The sequence below is a fragment of the Coccinella septempunctata genome, chromosome X, assembly GCF_907165205.1.
Source record: "Coccinella septempunctata chromosome X, icCocSept1.1, whole genome shotgun sequence".
Classification (NCBI taxonomy): Eukaryota; Metazoa; Arthropoda; class Insecta; order Coleoptera; family Coccinellidae; genus Coccinella; species Coccinella septempunctata.
In genome coordinates this window covers 245875-262500 of record NC_058198.1, presented here as the reverse complement: position 1 = coordinate 262500, position 16626 = coordinate 245875, and the positions used below count along the sequence as shown (strand labels likewise).

Sequence of the window (16626 nt, the reverse complement as noted above, 5' to 3'; positions counted from 1 at the left end):
CATCTTTGCGTCTTGCGTTTTTTTGGATCGGAATCAAAAATCCATCTTTTAGATATTGAAGTGCCGTACCTGTTTTCTAGATAATTCGAGGTCCCTGATTCAAAATCTGAACTCAGTTTTGACGAAAAAATTTTATTTCGGCTGCTATGGCCTACCAAATTTCCCGACATGCAAATAGGCGTAAAACGAAAAATAATTCACTTGAAGAAGAACCGATTGCAGTTTCTGGTAGAGAAGAGCCTAATTAAACTATATTTTCAATTTCAAGACGATACGAAAAACAAAGCATTTTCGGCCAAAATTTTTCATCATGGATTGAAGATCATAATAATAGATTGTTTCTAGTCATAATGGAATATTTTCAAAAATGTCTAAAGAAAAATGTACTTTAATTCCTTGATCCAGATTGAGTTGGATTGAAGATCAATAGGTCAGATATGTCTCTAGTCATGGCGCAATATTTTCAAGAATGTCTAAAGAAAAATTGTCTTTTTTCATCTTTGCGTCTTGCGTTTTTTTCGATCGGAATCAAAAATTGAAGTTTTAGATATTGAAGTGCCGTACATGTTTTCTGGATAATTCGAGGTCCCTGATTCCAAATCTGAGCTCAGTTTTGACGAAATAAATTTATTTCGGCTAGGGTCTACCAAAGTTGCAGCCCTTCAATGGGGCGTAAAACGAAAAATAATATACTTGAAGAAGAACTGATTGCAGTTTCTGATAGAGAAGGCTCTAATGAATCTATATTCTGAATTTCAAAACGATACGACGAAAAAAGTATTTTCGCCGAAAATTTTTCATGATGTATAGCCTTGCGTTTTTTTCGATCGAAATCGAAAATCCAAGTTTAAGATATTGAAGTGTTGTACATGTTTTCTGGATAAGTCGAGGTCCCTGATTCCCAATCTGACCTCAGTTTTGACGAAAAAAATTTATTTCGCCTGCTATTGCCAACCAAATTTCCCGACATTCAAAAGGGCAGAAAGGGAAAAATAATCCACTTGAAAAAAAACCGATTGCAGTTTCTGATAGAGAAGGCTCTAATGAATCTATATTCTGAATTTCAAAACGACACGACGAAAAAAGTATTTTCGCCGAAAATTTTACAGATTACAGATTACTGTAATCTGTGGTCTCTGCCATAGACTCTTTGACGTTCCTAACCTGGGGTTATGTCTATGGTCTCTGCCTTCGCCCAATGACTATGGTCATAGACGAACGAACGTTTTCTTTCTCTATGATTATTGTAATCAAAGAGAGTAAATCTGGAGTCATTGAACTCTATGGGAACCATAGAGTTCAATGTCTGGAGTAAATCCATAGACAAAGGAAAAAAGCAATACGCTCCCTGGTGTCGATTTTCGTAACAAGTTAGTTAAGATCTACTACCGATGAGGGCGCTTCAATCACGCTTAAGTTATTTTTCCACCAAAGAGGAACTTTGTTTTCCACTGAGTCGGCACTCTTTTCCGTCTTTCTCTATGAGTTAATCTATAAAGTTAGGTTAACTCTTATAATCTTTCAAAGATTGTTGTTTATGAAGTATTCATACCAAAGATATTACATGTAATATCTTTGATTCATACTGTGTTATGGTGTTGTGTTTCTGTAGCTAAACGCTGCTATGATATGCATGTATAATTAAAAATTAAGAGCTGTTGCTTTTCAAGAAATTCTCAGAAGGACGGGAGATCTCGAGAAAATTTTACATATTCAACGTTATATTTTAAAAATGTGATTATCAATTTTCGAAATGATTGCTAAAGGTTGCCCAAAATGTGATCAGCAAGTATGTTTTTGTTCCTATGTCTAGAATGAATTTAATGAGTTTTAATAATATAGGTACCAGTAGCATGCAAAGCATGTCCTTGCGGATATTCTTTTTTTAATGCCAGAAGAACAGCTAGGGTACTATCCCCTGGAGCAGATATGAGGAGAAGGACTCAGAGAGTGAGACGTGAGAAACCTAACTATTACGATGCTTTAGAATATGATAAACGGGCAAGGAAGGTGGTGTATTTATGATTATTCTCAATTCCATATCTCATAAAATTTATATATTTCCAGACTAAACGTCATAGTGAATGTGAGGATGAGGATGTGAATAAAAAGGAAGGTAAAAGAAAAAAAAAAGTTAAGAAAGAGGAAGAAGAAGATGATGACTTGATAAATAATCTACCTCCTGAAAAACAGAAGCAATGTGCTATTATTTTAGAAGAGTTGAACAGGAAACTTCAAATGGTCACATGGAAACCAACATGATATATTATGACGATGGTTTCAATTAATTACCTCCTTGTGAAATAAGAGAATTCTTTTATATGTTCTTTTGATTCTAGTTGAAGTTAAATTTTCTTGAACAAATTTTGAAGTTTTTTTATGGTTCTTATTTGAAATCATCTACTTTTTAGTGGTTGATTGATAAATATTGATATCTACGTAATTCAATTGTACTTCAACACCTACTCATTTTTTCACCCACAATGTTAATTTATTGATAAATCTTGCTGAATTAGCAATTTTCTTGATATTCAGGATTGCATATTACAAATTAATTATTTCATAATATGACATTCTGAAAAATTGTGATATCTGGGTAATGATAATGCATTATAGCTGAAATTTAATTTCAATCATCATTAACTTATTTTGTATAATGACAATAATACTCATCATTGCAAAATGATTTTTATTTATACTTAGACTATGTGTAATTTACTACTAAAAGAAATAGTATTTTGATTGAAACATAGTTGTGAAATGTACCTCAATTTCACATAAGGAGTCATTCTGACCACACTCACATAAAGATTATCGCTACTATTATTTCATATATGGCACACAGTATGGATCAGAAACATTTTTCATGATCACTCGGATATATTGTACAGTTATTTTACTCCTCATTATGTTTTTTTGAATCTGGTATACAAGGCATAAGGAGCCATAAAGATGCAGCACATACTAATAAAATACCCAAAACTATGAACAACATCACATATGTTTGTGGTCCGTCTAGGACTGCTCCACATATAGGAGGACTTATTAATTGTAATACACCATTAAAGAATAATGAAATACCATATGTTGATTGAAGTCTATCTTCTCCTAACATATCTGTCATAATTACAGCAGTAACACCTGTATATGCTCCTGATGATATACCAAATACAACACAACAACATGAAACAAATACAAAATTCGGATACATTGGTAGAAATGCTAATGCTAATCCCGATATGAGAAGACCCCCAATATAATAGCCCAGTTTTGGACAACACTGAAGATCTGATAATGCAGATCCACCAATTCTACCAATTAAATCGAAGGTTGATACAATTGACAGAAGTAGAGCACCATTAGTTTTACCGAAATTTTGCATTAGTGCATATTGTGGTAAGATTATCAAAAAGTTTGTGTAGCTCACTGCATTTATGCCACTAGATACCATTATGATGAGGTATATAGGATCTTTAAGAAGTGCTAAATCAATGAATTTTTTCTTTGGTGGTTCATTCAGTTTTCCTTGGGAGCCTCTAATGCTGAAAGAACTTGCAAATACTTCTGGCTGCAGAGTTAAAGCACTTCCATGGTATGGAGTAGTGATATACTGAAATGAACTTGTCGAGGGACTTCTTTTAGGTGGAAGAGAATGCTTGGGAAGTCTCAATCTTTGCATTGTTCCATCATTCACTTGTGTAGAATGAGAAGTACATGCAGGAACACTGATCTTCCTCTCCACAGTACCTAGAGATCTTAGTGTTTGCATAGCTGTACTGGAAGCACTTCTGTTGAATTTGCGAGATGCTTCTGAGAAGACTGTATCACTCAGCATGCTGTCAGCTGCAACTGATGCTGACTCATCAATCTGATTCATAGATTTCATTGTACTTGTAACTATTAGTTCTTGTGGTTTGTCATCTATTTCCTCTGATTCTACAGATATTGTTTTCATATGCTTTTCCACAGGATCATAAAAAAGGGCAGCTACCCAAACATTTAATATCAAACCTCCTATAATCAGGCAGGTTCCTCGATAACCATACTCTTCTAGTATCGTTCGCAAAAGTGGGGGCAATATAATGGAGCCAAGAGCTGACCCTGATATGCATATCCCATTAGCTACCCCACGTAATCTATTGAAGTAACTAGTTACAATATATACAGTTGGAGGGAATGCTAGTCCTGCTCCAGTTCCAACAAATACTCCTACAGTAACATATACATATATTATATTCTGAGCAAATGTTGTACATATCATTCCAACTGCTGCAAAGCTGCCTCCAATCAATGTAACTGTTCTGTAGGAATATTTTAACGATAAGATACTTGACACAGGACCTGAAAATAAATAAATTTCATATTTCAGTTCTTTCATTGGCAAAATAGTTGTTGGTACATCCCGAATCCTGAAGAATATATCTCATACATAGAGGGAAAATGAATTGGCAGTAAATTTTTGGAAAGATTGCTATATATTTATAGTAAAATGTTTCATTTTTAATTTCAATTGAGACAACAAAATGAGCAAAATTTCATTACATGTATAGATTTATATCATTTTTTTTTCAGGATTGGTTTGCACAATACAAAGAGAGTAAAGTAATTAGTAGAGCAGTTATAGTAACAAATAATTTTTCAGCACATTTCAAGACAAGGAGTCTTCTAGACCGCATATTTATTTTGAAGATATCATAATACTTCTTTTTATGAATTGTGTTTGTACAAAGTGAAGAACCGAATAATAAATTTCTCATTATATGTTGCTAAGATATTACAACAGCTGATAACAAAATCGCAGTTAAAAGTTGCCATCTCGCAATTAAATTATATAGATACATGGTTTTTCAATTATCATACAAGCATTAACTGCCAATTTTATCTTACCTAAGGAACTATATAAAAAATAACATAGAGATGGTATCCACATAGCTGTTGCTGGACTTGTTCTGAAAACTTCCAGAAATTCTACCAAGAGGATGCCAAAAGATTTTATTGTTCCTGGGATAAGAACATTGACTAAGGTGGCTCCCAAAAGAACCAGCCATCCCCAGCCACCATCTGGGGGCACTCTCTTTGTTCTTTTCTTAGCATCTTCTTCTTCAATTATAGCGACACCTGGAACAAGAGTGGAAGAATATTGAAAACAATTTGAATTCACACAAAACCAAAAAAATATAATTTTTTTTCTTTATATTAATCATTATAATTTCACCGTATAATCATGAGCATGTTACAGAGTCATGCTTGCACACAATATTTCATTCCCAATTGTCTGGATAGATTGCTACCTTAATTAAGGTGAAATAATTCAGTAGGAAAAAGTAAATAGAATTTAAATTTCGACATAACCTCTAGGTATTTCTGTTTTCTTTGTTTCATGGAAAAAGCGTTCGATTATGATTAAACTCGTACCTTCATACCAAAGCATACAATGTGATATTTCACTGATGGTCCATTTCAATTATTTGAATATAAATTTAGATTCTAGTTAACTCTACATATAAAAAGTCGTCTCATAGCCGAGTTCAAAGAAAATCGATCAAGTACAATCAGAAACTATACAGGTTCTTCCTGGAGCATCTAAAGCGGTTTGAATAAACAACATATGCAATGGCAAGGAATTCTCAACTAGCTGTTATATATATCTACAACGATATATTTGAAATTTGGCTCACCTATCAGATTTATCCAAAGACATCAAAGAAAATTTATACACCAAATTCTCTAATTTTCCAATCTTCGAAACGATAGATGGATCACATAACACATACTTATATACCAACGAGGTCTTTTCTAATTCCCTTTTTGACAGGAGGTATAGGCATTAAAATCATTTCACCATAAATAGCTCTCATGAAATATTCAAGATGGCTGAGTTATCATCCCCTCAAGTCAAATGCCATTTCATTGAATTTTTAAAGTACATGGCCGCCAGCTCCGGGAAAATGAAACAGATCATTTAATTTATTGATTATTCACAATGGCTCAGTTTCAGACATTTGAGACTATCTGAATTGTTGCAAAATATGCGATACGTCCAAATATGTTACGTGTACATGGAGGTAGGTTCCTCCATGGTAATATCTTTGGTTACGCCCTCTGGTTGCAGCCGAATTTGGCTGTAACCATAGCAATCGGGCACTAACTAAAGGAGATCTATTAAAGCAACAAAACGCGCATCCAAACTCAACATTCAAAAAGCTTTTAAGGTTATGAACATGGTTATGAAACGATAGTATAGTTCCGTAGCTGCTCACCCTAGCGCTGCAATCTCATTTTGCAACACGACCTCTTGAGGCATAGCCACAGAACACTAATATAGTCGATACCGATCTGTGATCAAGCTGAAATATGCTTAACATAAAACATAACAAAAATTCTTTGGACTGAAGCTCCTGAAATACTGAAAATGAACAAAAATCTACCCCCGATTTAATTGGTGACATTAGTTTTGTTGGTCCCGACCAAATTGGTTTATCAGCGCATGCTCTGTGCTCATGCGCATTATGCTCGTCTATGCCTTAGCTTGGGTACACGTTTCTGAATTGAAATTGATCTCATTTCGCGTCTTCGATTAGTGTAGGGTTGAGATGTCGTCTGGCTTCGAAAGAACTTTGTGAATTGGTGAGTTCTTGTGGAAGATGGCAGATAGCCGGCCGGCTAGAACATCACAAGGAACTGATATGATGGAATTTCTACGCTTTCCAGACGCGATCGAGTATGATCAGATTGTAAAAAATTGTAATCGTCTTGCGAGGCCCATTGGCAGCCGTTCGGTCACCAACAAATGCTACGTTCTGCTTTGGAAAGGTATAACTTTTTTTGCATTCTGTTAATGTTCTATGTATATTCAATGTTCGAGTTATTTAATATCAGTTGAATTTTTTTTCGAAACGAAAAATGGACGTCGCATAGTTTCCATTCTGAATTGGCCGAAACGTTTTTATGTATCTTTATATTTTATTCGTCAATTTTAGCCTAGAAATATAAAATACAACAAATTACTTCGATTTTCTTATTTTCCGGAAGGGAAATTCAAAATGTTCTAGTGTGCACCAGTCCTCCGTATATTAAAAGCGCGGGAAAACTATTTTGGCGCCATGTCTCTTTACATTTATGGTAATGCGACCATAGACATTTATGTTATTTACCGTAATAATGGCGGACCGACCGTCCATGTCGATGTTCCGAATTTTAATCTCGAAGAGATAATTGAATTTCTGAATTTTCAAGGCGAAATTGATCTCTTATTTCAAAAAGAAATAAATACTAATATAACATGGTGCTTAGCTTTTACCAAGAAGATTTTCAATACAACAGCAGCATTGTTGTTTTCCTGTTTATTCGAAGGACACATTTTTCATTATGAATTCTCAGTCTTTTCCAAACATCGCATTTGTTCCATATTTCAAAAAAACTTCGTCTTCGAAGTCAACTCGATAAAAATGGTTTTTTTTGTGAAAATTATCGGCATTCTATATTTTGATTCACTTCTACAGGTTCGAGTTAATATAAATCAGTTCGAATTGAATTTACCACCGAATGTTTTCCACTCCAGATTTATTTGCAGGTTACGAAAGCGAATATATGTTATTTGTGATACGATTTTACTAAGGATATCGATTCTTTCTTTCAGCGACATATTTTGCAGCATCGGTATTTATCGGTGTTCAGCATGTACTTGATACATTAGAGGGAATGAAAAACGAACCTGTGCCGTGTTTGGTGATGTTAGCTGCTGATGCCTTCATAGATGCTGATATGACATTAATCGTTGAAAGTTGTAAAGTGAGAGTTATTCCATATATTTTCATTCCTAACAGAAAAGCAATGCGAGATGCTTTAAGTGTAGAAAATGACGTTTTGGCGGTATTGATAGCCTTCAATCATGATCCAGGAATGCGAAGAGAATTTGAGGATTGTTTCGTCAGCATAAGATCACAATGCTTCAGAAGTAAGAAGAAGCGAAGGCGTGTTCGTGGTACCCATCCTCCAACATCTGTATCTGTACCACCTGAGATTGGACCAAGGGGAGAAATGCCACAACAGGTGACCACACAAGTATCAACTAGGCCCTCGGGAGAAATTATTTCCCTAATTCACGGACCTGAAAGCAGCTCAGATTCTGACTGGATTACAATCAGTACCGATAGCGACTCTGAATCAGAACAAGAAAAATCGAAGGATTTCAGCGTTAATGTGCCTGATGAAAGTGGGAGCACCTTCCACGAGTACGTGCGAATCCCTTCCCCTACGCCAGCACCATCCCCTTCAGAAATGGTTGCCCATCAGAGGCCAGAAGTGCCTTCATCTACAGTTGGAGGAACTTCCACAGCGTGCTCTAGCGATGAATCTGTCAGACCAGGCCCGAGTAGAGAATTCTTGACGCCCCCAATGAAACGTCGCCAACATACTCCTCATAAGCAAGCTACTTGGCCAATAGCGTTACCTTATGCGCCCAAAGAGGATTTTGACGACGAGAAGATTAGAATGTACTTGCAAACAATTTGTAGGAAGAAGAAGAAGTTACGACTTAGGACAAAAACTTCTGTTCCTCCTACCTGCACAATGCCACAGTCCCCATTAGCTCAGAAGTATATGCACAACTCTTCTCAACCTTCGACATCGGGACAATATACCTCAGTCCCACAAACAACATCTCAAGAAGAACCGATTGATGTCGATGCGGATGATATCTCTTTCCAGTGGACGATGGATGACCTTTCATCTACTTCGAATGAGCAATTGATCGATCTCACTTCAAGTCCAATTAACGATTCTGATAAAATCCACGAAATAAGCAGTAGTGACGATGATGTTTTGATGATTGAAGAATCCTCAAATATTGGTAATGACGGAGCTGCTGGTGATGGGAATATATGCTCTTTAAATTCATCCACATCGTCCTCTTCAGCATCTACGGCCACTCTAGATATGACAACTGGCGAAGAAGCGTATTCATCGAGGTACAGTGTGCATCCATCCGAGCCATTTCTAGTAGGAGACTCTGCAGCAAATCACCCTACTTTTGGCATGAACGTGGAATCTTCTCATGGTCTAGGTGACTTTTGTATTGGGCCATCATCCGCTCGATCGAGCGATACCCAAGCAAGTACTTCGTCATCGTCTGGAGATGTGATTAATCTTCAACCCTCATCATCTACATTGTTTGCATTCAGTGATACACCATCTAATGCTTCCCTATCTGGAGAATCTTCTGCTGCACATGCCACCCCTACGGAATCTGTTCATGAGATGGCAGTTCCTTCTTCATCTAGGGATTTGAATGATGGCCCTAGTAGATCTGTCGACTTGATTAATGCACAAGCTGGACCATCCAGTGGTGTTGGAGATGTACCAGCCGTTCCCTCAAATTCTGGTGAATTGGGCGACGCAGCAGCCGCTTCGTCTTCATCACGTGCAGCCGGAGTTGGAGATGGGGGGGGAAGTCGTCGCATGGGAATGTCGCACCCTTCAGCTTTTGGAGATGTTGGCATTGGTGATGGTTATACCTGGCCCATACGTTCGTACAATCGTAATACACGCAGAAGAATTCCTCATAGAGTTACTGGTACTGGAGAAGGTGGTCCATCTCCTTTCATGCCAACAACATTCAGTTTCATATTTGCTCCACGTATAGTGTATACTGCCGCAGCTACAGAAGATGGGATGAGACGGGGTGCATGGAACGTTCCTCCAGGTCAGCAAGGCTTTCCCACAGAGGAGGATCTCCTTGATATTCCTTTCCCTCTTGATGAAGACAGTCCACGAAGCGACGAAAATTCAAATCTACAAAGCTCCAGATCTGAGGATGTAATTGCTTCAGATGAAGAGGATAATGAGTCATCGGAAGAATCTGACCTGTCGCCCGAAGAGGAGAATGTTGAACCGCCTAGCCCATTCGAGTTCTCAGAGTAATAGGTACCTACACTACTGTATATTGTTATTATTCACTTCGAAGGGAATATTCTAGTATCCGTAGTATAGAATTAATTTAAAATTTTGTTGTTGTTTATCGTTGTGTTGGTGTTGTCATGTTCAAATTCAAGAATTATAATGGAAAATGAAAAAATAGAAAAAAAAATATATAATGAAAAAAAACGAAAAAAAAATAGTTCTGTTTCGTTAAGTTTTATAACTATATGTACGTTTATAAGATGATATTTTCTCAGGCTAAAGTTATTCTTCTAGTTCTTAGTCGTGTACTTAACACGAGAAACAATTGTATTCGACTTTGCTTCATATATATAATCGGAAAACGCTCGAATTGAATTTTTCGCATGCAACGTTTTTATTAGATTTTGCTTGGTCTGCTTTGAAGACGAAATTGTTGAGAAGGTAATACAATAATCAAAATATTTTCGTTCGATATATGTATCGAATTCTGCTTGTTTGGTCGCATGTTGGCCTTGTTGAAACCTAGTTGGCAAAATATATTTCTTGGAATTTCGGATATATACTATGTCAGGTTGCAACTTAAATTGTTTGAAATATCATATATTGAGTTTCAAACACCCAATTGAGGTTATAATATCATTGGTTCTCAATAAATGTTTGACGGATCGAAGTATTAATAATTTCGTCATTATTTTGTGGATATTTCAATACTGTCCCTTGAAAAAATCACTCGAATAATACACTTTTCAAAGTATTTCAAATCTTATATCTAATCATAAATAATTATTTTCCAGCATCAGTCTAAAAATTTTTACTTTATTCTACAAAGCTTTGAATTGTGCGATTATCTAGTTTTTTTGCTTTCAATTGGGTAGCAGTGCTCTTCTTTTTTTTGTGTTTCATTTAATTGTTCAGACGAATTTATGTACCTTGTATAATTATCTGTAACTGAAATATTGCTTACTGATACTATGCTGTCTTTCGCCATTTCCTTAGTTTTTTCTCAATAAAGTTTTTTGAATTATCATTCTTTTATATTTCAAAATGATGAATTGACTCTTTATTTCTGGATTATTATTATCGGGTATTGTTCTAGTTCTGAAACATAACTGAGAAGCAATATATTTGAACACCCTGTATGTATTTGAATAAAGCAGATAAAATTTTATGCAGTGAATTTAGGATCATATCTGGTGAGATTAAGGTCTTTTTTTCAATCAACCATGCTTTTATCTATCATAAGATGAATGATTGCCCACATTCTTATACCTACTAACTAATATAATCTCTAGTAGGTATACTCAATATTTCCGAACGTACATATTAATGATGAGATGAAAACTGAAAAAGGCGGTAGAGGTGAATGTCGAAATTCACAAGACATTCAGAAAATCCCATCGTCTTGCGCCTTTTTGAATTTGAAGGAAACTTTCAAAACGAAACTTATGGTTGGACCTTCATACTCGCCAAATCAATCGTCAAGTTAAATAGACTCGTCACAATATCAAAATTATATATTGTTATTAATAAGGATGATTTGAGAAATACAGTAATCGAAATGATTATGACAAATAATTCTAGAAAAACACAAATTACTCACTTCTGTTATGTCTTATATTGGGGCGTGCATTGTTTACATATTCCACTTTAGAATGTTTGCTTAGAGTTGCCTCAGGAGTTTCTAGAAGGGGCTCGATCACTTCGAGCTCCTTTGAAAATTTTCTACCATCTGACATATTTCTTATCACAACACTATTACCTCTTCAGATTGTTTTGTTTTTAACGAACGACTAGGCCAGCTGATATTGCTTCCTGATTTGTATTTCAGCATTGAATGAGAAGGCGGCATCTGGGCGATATCTGATTTATCGAACAAATGCGGTCGATCAAACTTCCCATAGAAATTATTTGTTAAGGAAATGGAAGTCACATGTTTCCAATATCTCGCTAGTGCGTTCACAACTAGAACGTGTAGTGTAAAATTAACAACAGAGTAATAGAGACAAAGCAACGGATTGTTTCAAGAAATTATTTAAGCAGTTTCATCATGTTTATTGTTGAATGACGTGAATATTTCAGGTGATACATGGGTATTCATTAGCTGTGTATATTTCGAGATCCGTTTTCTTGTCCATGAAATCATTAGAAAGAATGATTCTACAGGTTGTCAACTTTTGAGTCAGATAAACTCAGTTCGACCTTGTAAACACCTAAAGCAGTGTCGGCGACATATTTTCTTCGAACATGGTTAGGAAATTAGAAATGAATTTAGTTTCCATGAAAGATATTCAGCATATTCCTCACTATGAGCTCAAAAGTACCATGTTAGCATGACCTTCCTTGCCCCTATTTGCGTACAGACATGATTGGTTTCCATATTTACAATGAGGAAATTTTCATTCCGAATTTGACGGATACTTTGAAATGAAATTTAAAGATCACATATTCATTTCAATTTACATATGAAAGTTTTTTATGTAATTGAAATTGTGACACGTTAAACTCACGAAAAATTATTATTTCGATTGATTGCTATATCTGACCTTGCGGATATATTTTCTCGTCGAGTTAAATTGTAGCATCAGATAAAATAAAATGATGTGAATCAGTTTAATTATTGTAGGTATGTACCTAGTGATCGACTGAGAGTTAAGAGGGGTATTGTCGTCTCACGTAATCGGGTACTCTCGTTTCATTCATAGGTAATAAAAATGTTTGTCGAACTCGCATGAATGATGGGATACTATTTATACAATATCAAATAGTTTCGTTTATGAGAATAATGCTTTTGCATTGGGTGTTTGAATACAATAGTATATTCTGGTTTATCTCAAGTTTCTTAATACTGTCGCGTTCGATTCGGATTAAGTACTTGACCAATTTTTAATCGTGAGTCATTATGATGTTATATTCCTTTTACTTTTCGCATTTAAGGAAAAATGTATTCTATTTATGAGAAAATGGTATAGTTCCTTTTGGGGTTGATAATGAATTAACAAAAACAATAATTATTATAACTCATATCATGAATTACACTATCTTGTACACCAAACAATCCAGATTCGCTAGGCCCTTGAGTTTAAATTTTTCAAATTCACTATGAACATAAATAAATGATCTAAATTTGTCCAAAGATATTCTTTTAATTTGTTAACTGTGCAAATGTAAGAATTCTTGATAATAAAAGGCAATTAAAAACACTTAAAAATAAATTGTTTAATAAAATTCAACAATCAATCCACCAAGAAAACATACATAGAATTTCTGTGTCAAACAAGAAATTGTGAATGAGCAACATTGTCTTTTCTATTGCTATGACAAACAGGAGGTGAATGGTTGCCAGAAGTAGTCTGGAGAATGTTCAGTCGGTTTTCTTGAGTCCCTTTGATTTCCATGCTTGTAAGAGATTCCATGCAAAATAAATAGAAAATATGTGAACTTGTAGTGCTAGGAGTATAAAAGCATACCAAAGAAGACCATAGGGGTAACCCTGAAACATAATCAGTTTCAATCTATAATATGCGCAGATAATTATATATTGTTATTTATACCTGCCAGAACTGTACATCTTCAAGATCTTCCTCATTATTAGCCATCAAGTAGACAATAACGTCTTTGAAATAATAAATAACTGCATATAGAAGTGGAATGAAACCAAACACAATTAAACCTGCAATATACTGATTCATAGGTTTTACTCGATTCTTTTTTATGGCAGCCAGGCATAGGAAAGAAAGCATTAAACTAACACACCAGGCATACTCCCACCATAACGGCTAAAACATATTGTAGTGAGGATTTTCACTCTGAATTGTGAGTCATATCTTACTTGTGGAATTCTTAGTTCCTCAATCTCTAAAATAAATACATCTAATCTGTCTAGAATATCAGATGATAATTTTCCCAACATTGCAAAGAATAATAGGTAATGAAAAAATATACAATATTTAAGTCTTGATTTGTTCAAAGCACTGCAATAATCAACATACAATTAGTTGAACAATTGGCATTTATTCAAATATGTGGCATATTTTTGAAACAAAGTATTACCTTATTTGATATTGAGCAGCAATACGTTGTCTATAGGCATGGTCCGTTCCATCAGTACCTAAGGGTGTGTAATGTGAACCTTTCGTAGCCATTATATTACAAAATTTCAGATTTTTGTTAGATATTTTTCTGTATTAGAAACCATTTAATGTCAGGTAACCTCATCATTCGCTACATAACAGCAACAGGCCAACAGCACAGAATTAATGGTCATCAAATATTATAGACTTGGGTTAGGTTAACTCATTGAACTCTATGGTATTACCATAGAGTGCAATGGGTTAACTCCAAAGATAGATAGATATCTCTGGTTGAGTTGTTAGTGTTCTGTGCTTTCCAGAGGTAATCCATAGAAATCAACTAACTTAGGTTAGGTCATAGATATACTAAGTCATTCGGAGTCTATGTACTAACCTAACTTAAATTTCTATGGGTTCTATGCATAAAGTGTTTTCTGAATTCAGCCAGACTCAGATCAAAGATTTTCTCAGATTCAGCTGTTCAATGATGTTATGCCAGGGTTAAATCTTGAATATGTTCAAAGCAGAGACAACTATGTTGTTGTTTCTGATTCAAAGCTATATACCAGATATTATAGAGTTAGGTTAGGTATAATCTTTGCTCCATCAGAAACAAACTGTCTCTGTCTCCATGAGGGTAGAGGCCCTACATGATGATTCCAAATGATCTAAAATGTCCCTGGGATATAGAAGAATATATAGATCGCAGAAATCATTCTTCAACCTCCTCCAATACTTGGAGGCAGTTCCCCATGGTAAACACCCTTTGGAATTTATGTTGGAAGAACGTTTGAGGAAGAACTTTTTGGTTGAGAAACTGTTAGTACAGGTGTGAGATGGTTTTTCAAAGTTACTTCAAGAGGCAAACTCTCTCTGCCTACCACATAAACTGATGAATGGATATTCCTATTAGAACCATAGTTCTAATAGGAATCATAACCATACTTATGACTCCTTTATGTATTATTGAGGAATATAAATGGGATAACAGCTTCCACAAGTGGTCTATGGTGAGGAAAAGGGATTAAAAATAGGTGACATGAATATTGTGCTGACTTGTGTTGAATTAATTTTTTCCATGTATATTCAATTACATATTCAACGTGATGCTAAGTATATATTAAATTAATTTTGATGGCATACAGAAAATAAGACTGTTGATCAGTCGTTTTTTTTTAATGATAATTATTCCCCATACTGAAGAATATAGTTTTGTACTAACATATCAGATTCATCCCTTGATTTAAGAATATAAATTTATTTTTCATTTCAGGAGTGACTCCAGGAATTCACAAGTATAAAGGAAGCTTTCACATTTTCTTGGACCCGGTGGGAGTATCTCAGTCCATTGAAAGAAGAAATTGCCTTTAAACAAATTTTGTGACTGAAAACAATAACTGAGGAGTATACAAGATCATTAAAAAAGGGTCTTCTCAAACAATTTCGACATAGCAGTGAGCGCAGAAATATTCTCATATTGCAGATTTCAATAACTTTCACAGTTTCAGATACTGAAGTTCACAAAATTTCAATAAAATTGGGAATACAATAATTAGAATGACTCAATTTCAAAATTCCACAGAATTCATTAGTATGGAGGTCAAAAAATAATTCAAATCTCACTATTATATTACAATCATTTATAAACACCCTGTACAAACCCCTAACAGAAGAATTGTTCAAAATAAAAAAATTAACCAAAAACTAAAACACAATTCAAACATAAAACATCAAGTGGAAACAGGGCTAGGTAATATTTTTAGGGTATTCAAAGCTGAATAGTTATTTTCGTTTATAGCACTGGATTTCAATAAACCAAGGCAATATCCAAGATAAGTTTTGTTTGCACAAGAATTTTCCAAAATGGGATTGTATTTTAAGTTGTTACGTGGATCAATATTGGATGCAATCAATATCTGAATATGCTCTTTCGATAATAAAAAGACCAAAATTTCAATAACAAATGTGAAATAATATTAGACAGTTGTTAAAATTTTTCTATTAAGTGAATAGAAGTTATGTTCTATAAAAAATAGGCCACTATTATGTTGTTAGCTGCACTTAGGATAATTGTGAAGGAGCTTTGTGTGCTATACTTTGAATTCATTTATTAAAAATTAAAATAGATAGTCAAGATAGTATCAAGTAAATAATTATTTAGGAAAATTATTATTTTTGACTGGTTATGCAGACAATTGAAGCTTATGAGAAATATTCAAAGATGAATATATAATTGTCCTTCTACTCTTAAGTATTTTTTTTGCCCCACTGTTCTTTTCATATTTTCATGTCCCAATGAAAAAAGTTCTTGTTGACTAATATTTTCAATTGAAAATAGAGTTCAACGCCAATAAGACCATGAAAAATAATAAAATATACATATTAAAAGAAATTGATCATTGCCATTTTGATGATATATGATTATTAAATATGACATAACTGATTTTATATATATATACACACTAAAAGGAGTATTGCCCCTTCGCTTTTTCCGAGAACTCATACTAAATTGTTTTATATATATATGCTAAACTTTATAATAGTCATAGGCTAATAAAGGTCCTTCATTAGTCTATAATAATATTCAAGAACAAATCGATCCGATTATCTACAATTTCCTTAATTTGGTGAAAACGTAATAACCCTTAACTTACAT

General features: G+C 34.5%; 4 protein-coding genes across 5 annotated transcripts; 2 read left to right on the top strand and 2 right to left on the bottom strand.

The window, feature by feature from the left end:
- The first annotated feature begins 1466 nt into the window (after window positions 1–1466).
- On the top strand, window positions 1467–2364 carry LOC123321383 (UPF0547 protein C16orf87 homolog). Its single transcript, XM_044908941.1, has 3 exons — window positions 1467–1789; window positions 1843–2010; window positions 2068–2364. Exons 1-3 carry the CDS (start codon window positions 1754–1756, stop codon window positions 2260–2262), a joined length of 399 nt encoding a protein of 132 aa, XP_044764876.1. The 5' UTR covers window positions 1467–1753; the 3' UTR covers window positions 2263–2364.
- Window positions 2365–2675: 311 nt separating this feature from the next.
- Window positions 2676–12244, bottom strand: LOC123321381 (monocarboxylate transporter 4). 2 transcript variants are annotated; one of them, XM_044908937.1, is made up of 3 exons: window positions 11501–12244; window positions 4888–5118; window positions 2676–4341 (listed from the first exon to the last, which is right to left on the bottom strand). In XM_044908937.1, exons 1-3 carry the CDS (start codon window positions 11634–11636, stop codon window positions 2897–2899), a joined length of 1812 nt encoding a protein of 603 aa, XP_044764872.1. In that variant the 5' UTR covers window positions 11637–12244; the 3' UTR covers window positions 2676–2896. The 2 variants fall into 2 exon arrangements, with proteins under 2 accessions (XP_044764872.1, XP_044764873.1); XM_044908938.1 differs by lacking the exon at window positions 11501–12244 and adding an exon at window positions 5416–5532.
- Window positions 6166–11465, top strand: LOC123321379. Its single transcript, XM_044908936.1, has 2 exons — window positions 6166–6813; window positions 7640–11465. The coding sequence occupies exons 1-2, from the start codon at window positions 6645–6647 to the stop codon at window positions 9919–9921; spliced, it is 2451 nt and encodes an 816-aa protein (XP_044764871.1). The 5' UTR covers window positions 6166–6644; the 3' UTR covers window positions 9922–11465.
- Window positions 12245–13101: 857 nt separating the features above from the next.
- Window positions 13102–14172, bottom strand: LOC123321382 (protein jagunal). The gene is made up of 4 exons (XM_044908939.1): window positions 13951–14172; window positions 13730–13871; window positions 13452–13676; window positions 13102–13390 (listed from the first exon to the last, which is right to left on the bottom strand). The coding sequence occupies exons 1-4, from the start codon at window positions 14040–14042 to the stop codon at window positions 13262–13264; spliced, it is 588 nt and encodes a 195-aa protein (XP_044764874.1). The 5' UTR covers window positions 14043–14172; the 3' UTR covers window positions 13102–13261.
- Between the last annotated feature and the right edge of the window lie 2454 nt (window positions 14173–16626).

What these genes read in the sequence shown, in the direction of transcription:
- LOC123321383 (XM_044908941.1), top strand. Translation starts at nt 1,754, where the DNA reads ATGATTGCTAAAGGTTGCCCAAAATGTGATCAGCAA. An exon ending in GCCCAAAATGTGATCAGCAA is followed by an intron (nt 1,790 to 1,842) that starts GTATGTTTTTGT and finishes TTAATAATATAG; the next exon opens with GTACCAGTAGCATGCAAAGC. An exon ending in ATGATAAACGGGCAAGGAAG is followed by an intron (nt 2,011 to 2,067) that starts GTGGTGTATTTA and finishes ATATATTTCCAG; the next exon opens with ACTAAACGTCATAGTGAATG.
- LOC123321379 (XM_044908936.1), top strand. Translation starts at nt 6,645, where the DNA reads ATGGCAGATAGCCGGCCGGCTAGAACATCACAAGGAACTGATATGATG. An exon ending in CTACGTTCTGCTTTGGAAAG is followed by an intron (nt 6,814 to 7,639) that starts GTATAACTTTTT and finishes TCTTTCTTTCAG; the next exon opens with CGACATATTTTGCAGCATCG.
- LOC123321381 (XM_044908937.1), bottom strand. Translation starts at nt 11,636, where the DNA reads ATGTCAGATGGTAGAAAATTTTCAAAGGAGCTCGAAGTGATCGAGCCC. An exon ending in CAATATAAGACATAACAGAA is followed by an intron (nt 5,119 to 11,500) that starts GTGAGTAATTTG and finishes CTCTTGTTCCAG; the next exon opens with GTGTCGCTATAATTGAAGAA. An exon ending in TTTTTTATATAGTTCCTTAG is followed by an intron (nt 4,342 to 4,887) that starts GTAAGATAAAAT and finishes ATTTATTTTCAG; the next exon opens with GTCCTGTGTCAAGTATCTTA.
- LOC123321382 (XM_044908939.1), bottom strand. Translation starts at nt 14,042, where the DNA reads ATGGCTACGAAAGGTTCACATTACACACCCTTAGGTACTGATGGAACG. An exon ending in GCTGCTCAATATCAAATAAG is followed by an intron (nt 13,872 to 13,950) that starts GTAATACTTTGT and finishes TGATTATTGCAG; the next exon opens with TGCTTTGAACAAATCAAGAC. An exon ending in AGGAACTAAGAATTCCACAA is followed by an intron (nt 13,677 to 13,729) that starts GTAAGATATGAC and finishes AATATGTTTTAG; the next exon opens with CCGTTATGGTGGGAGTATGC.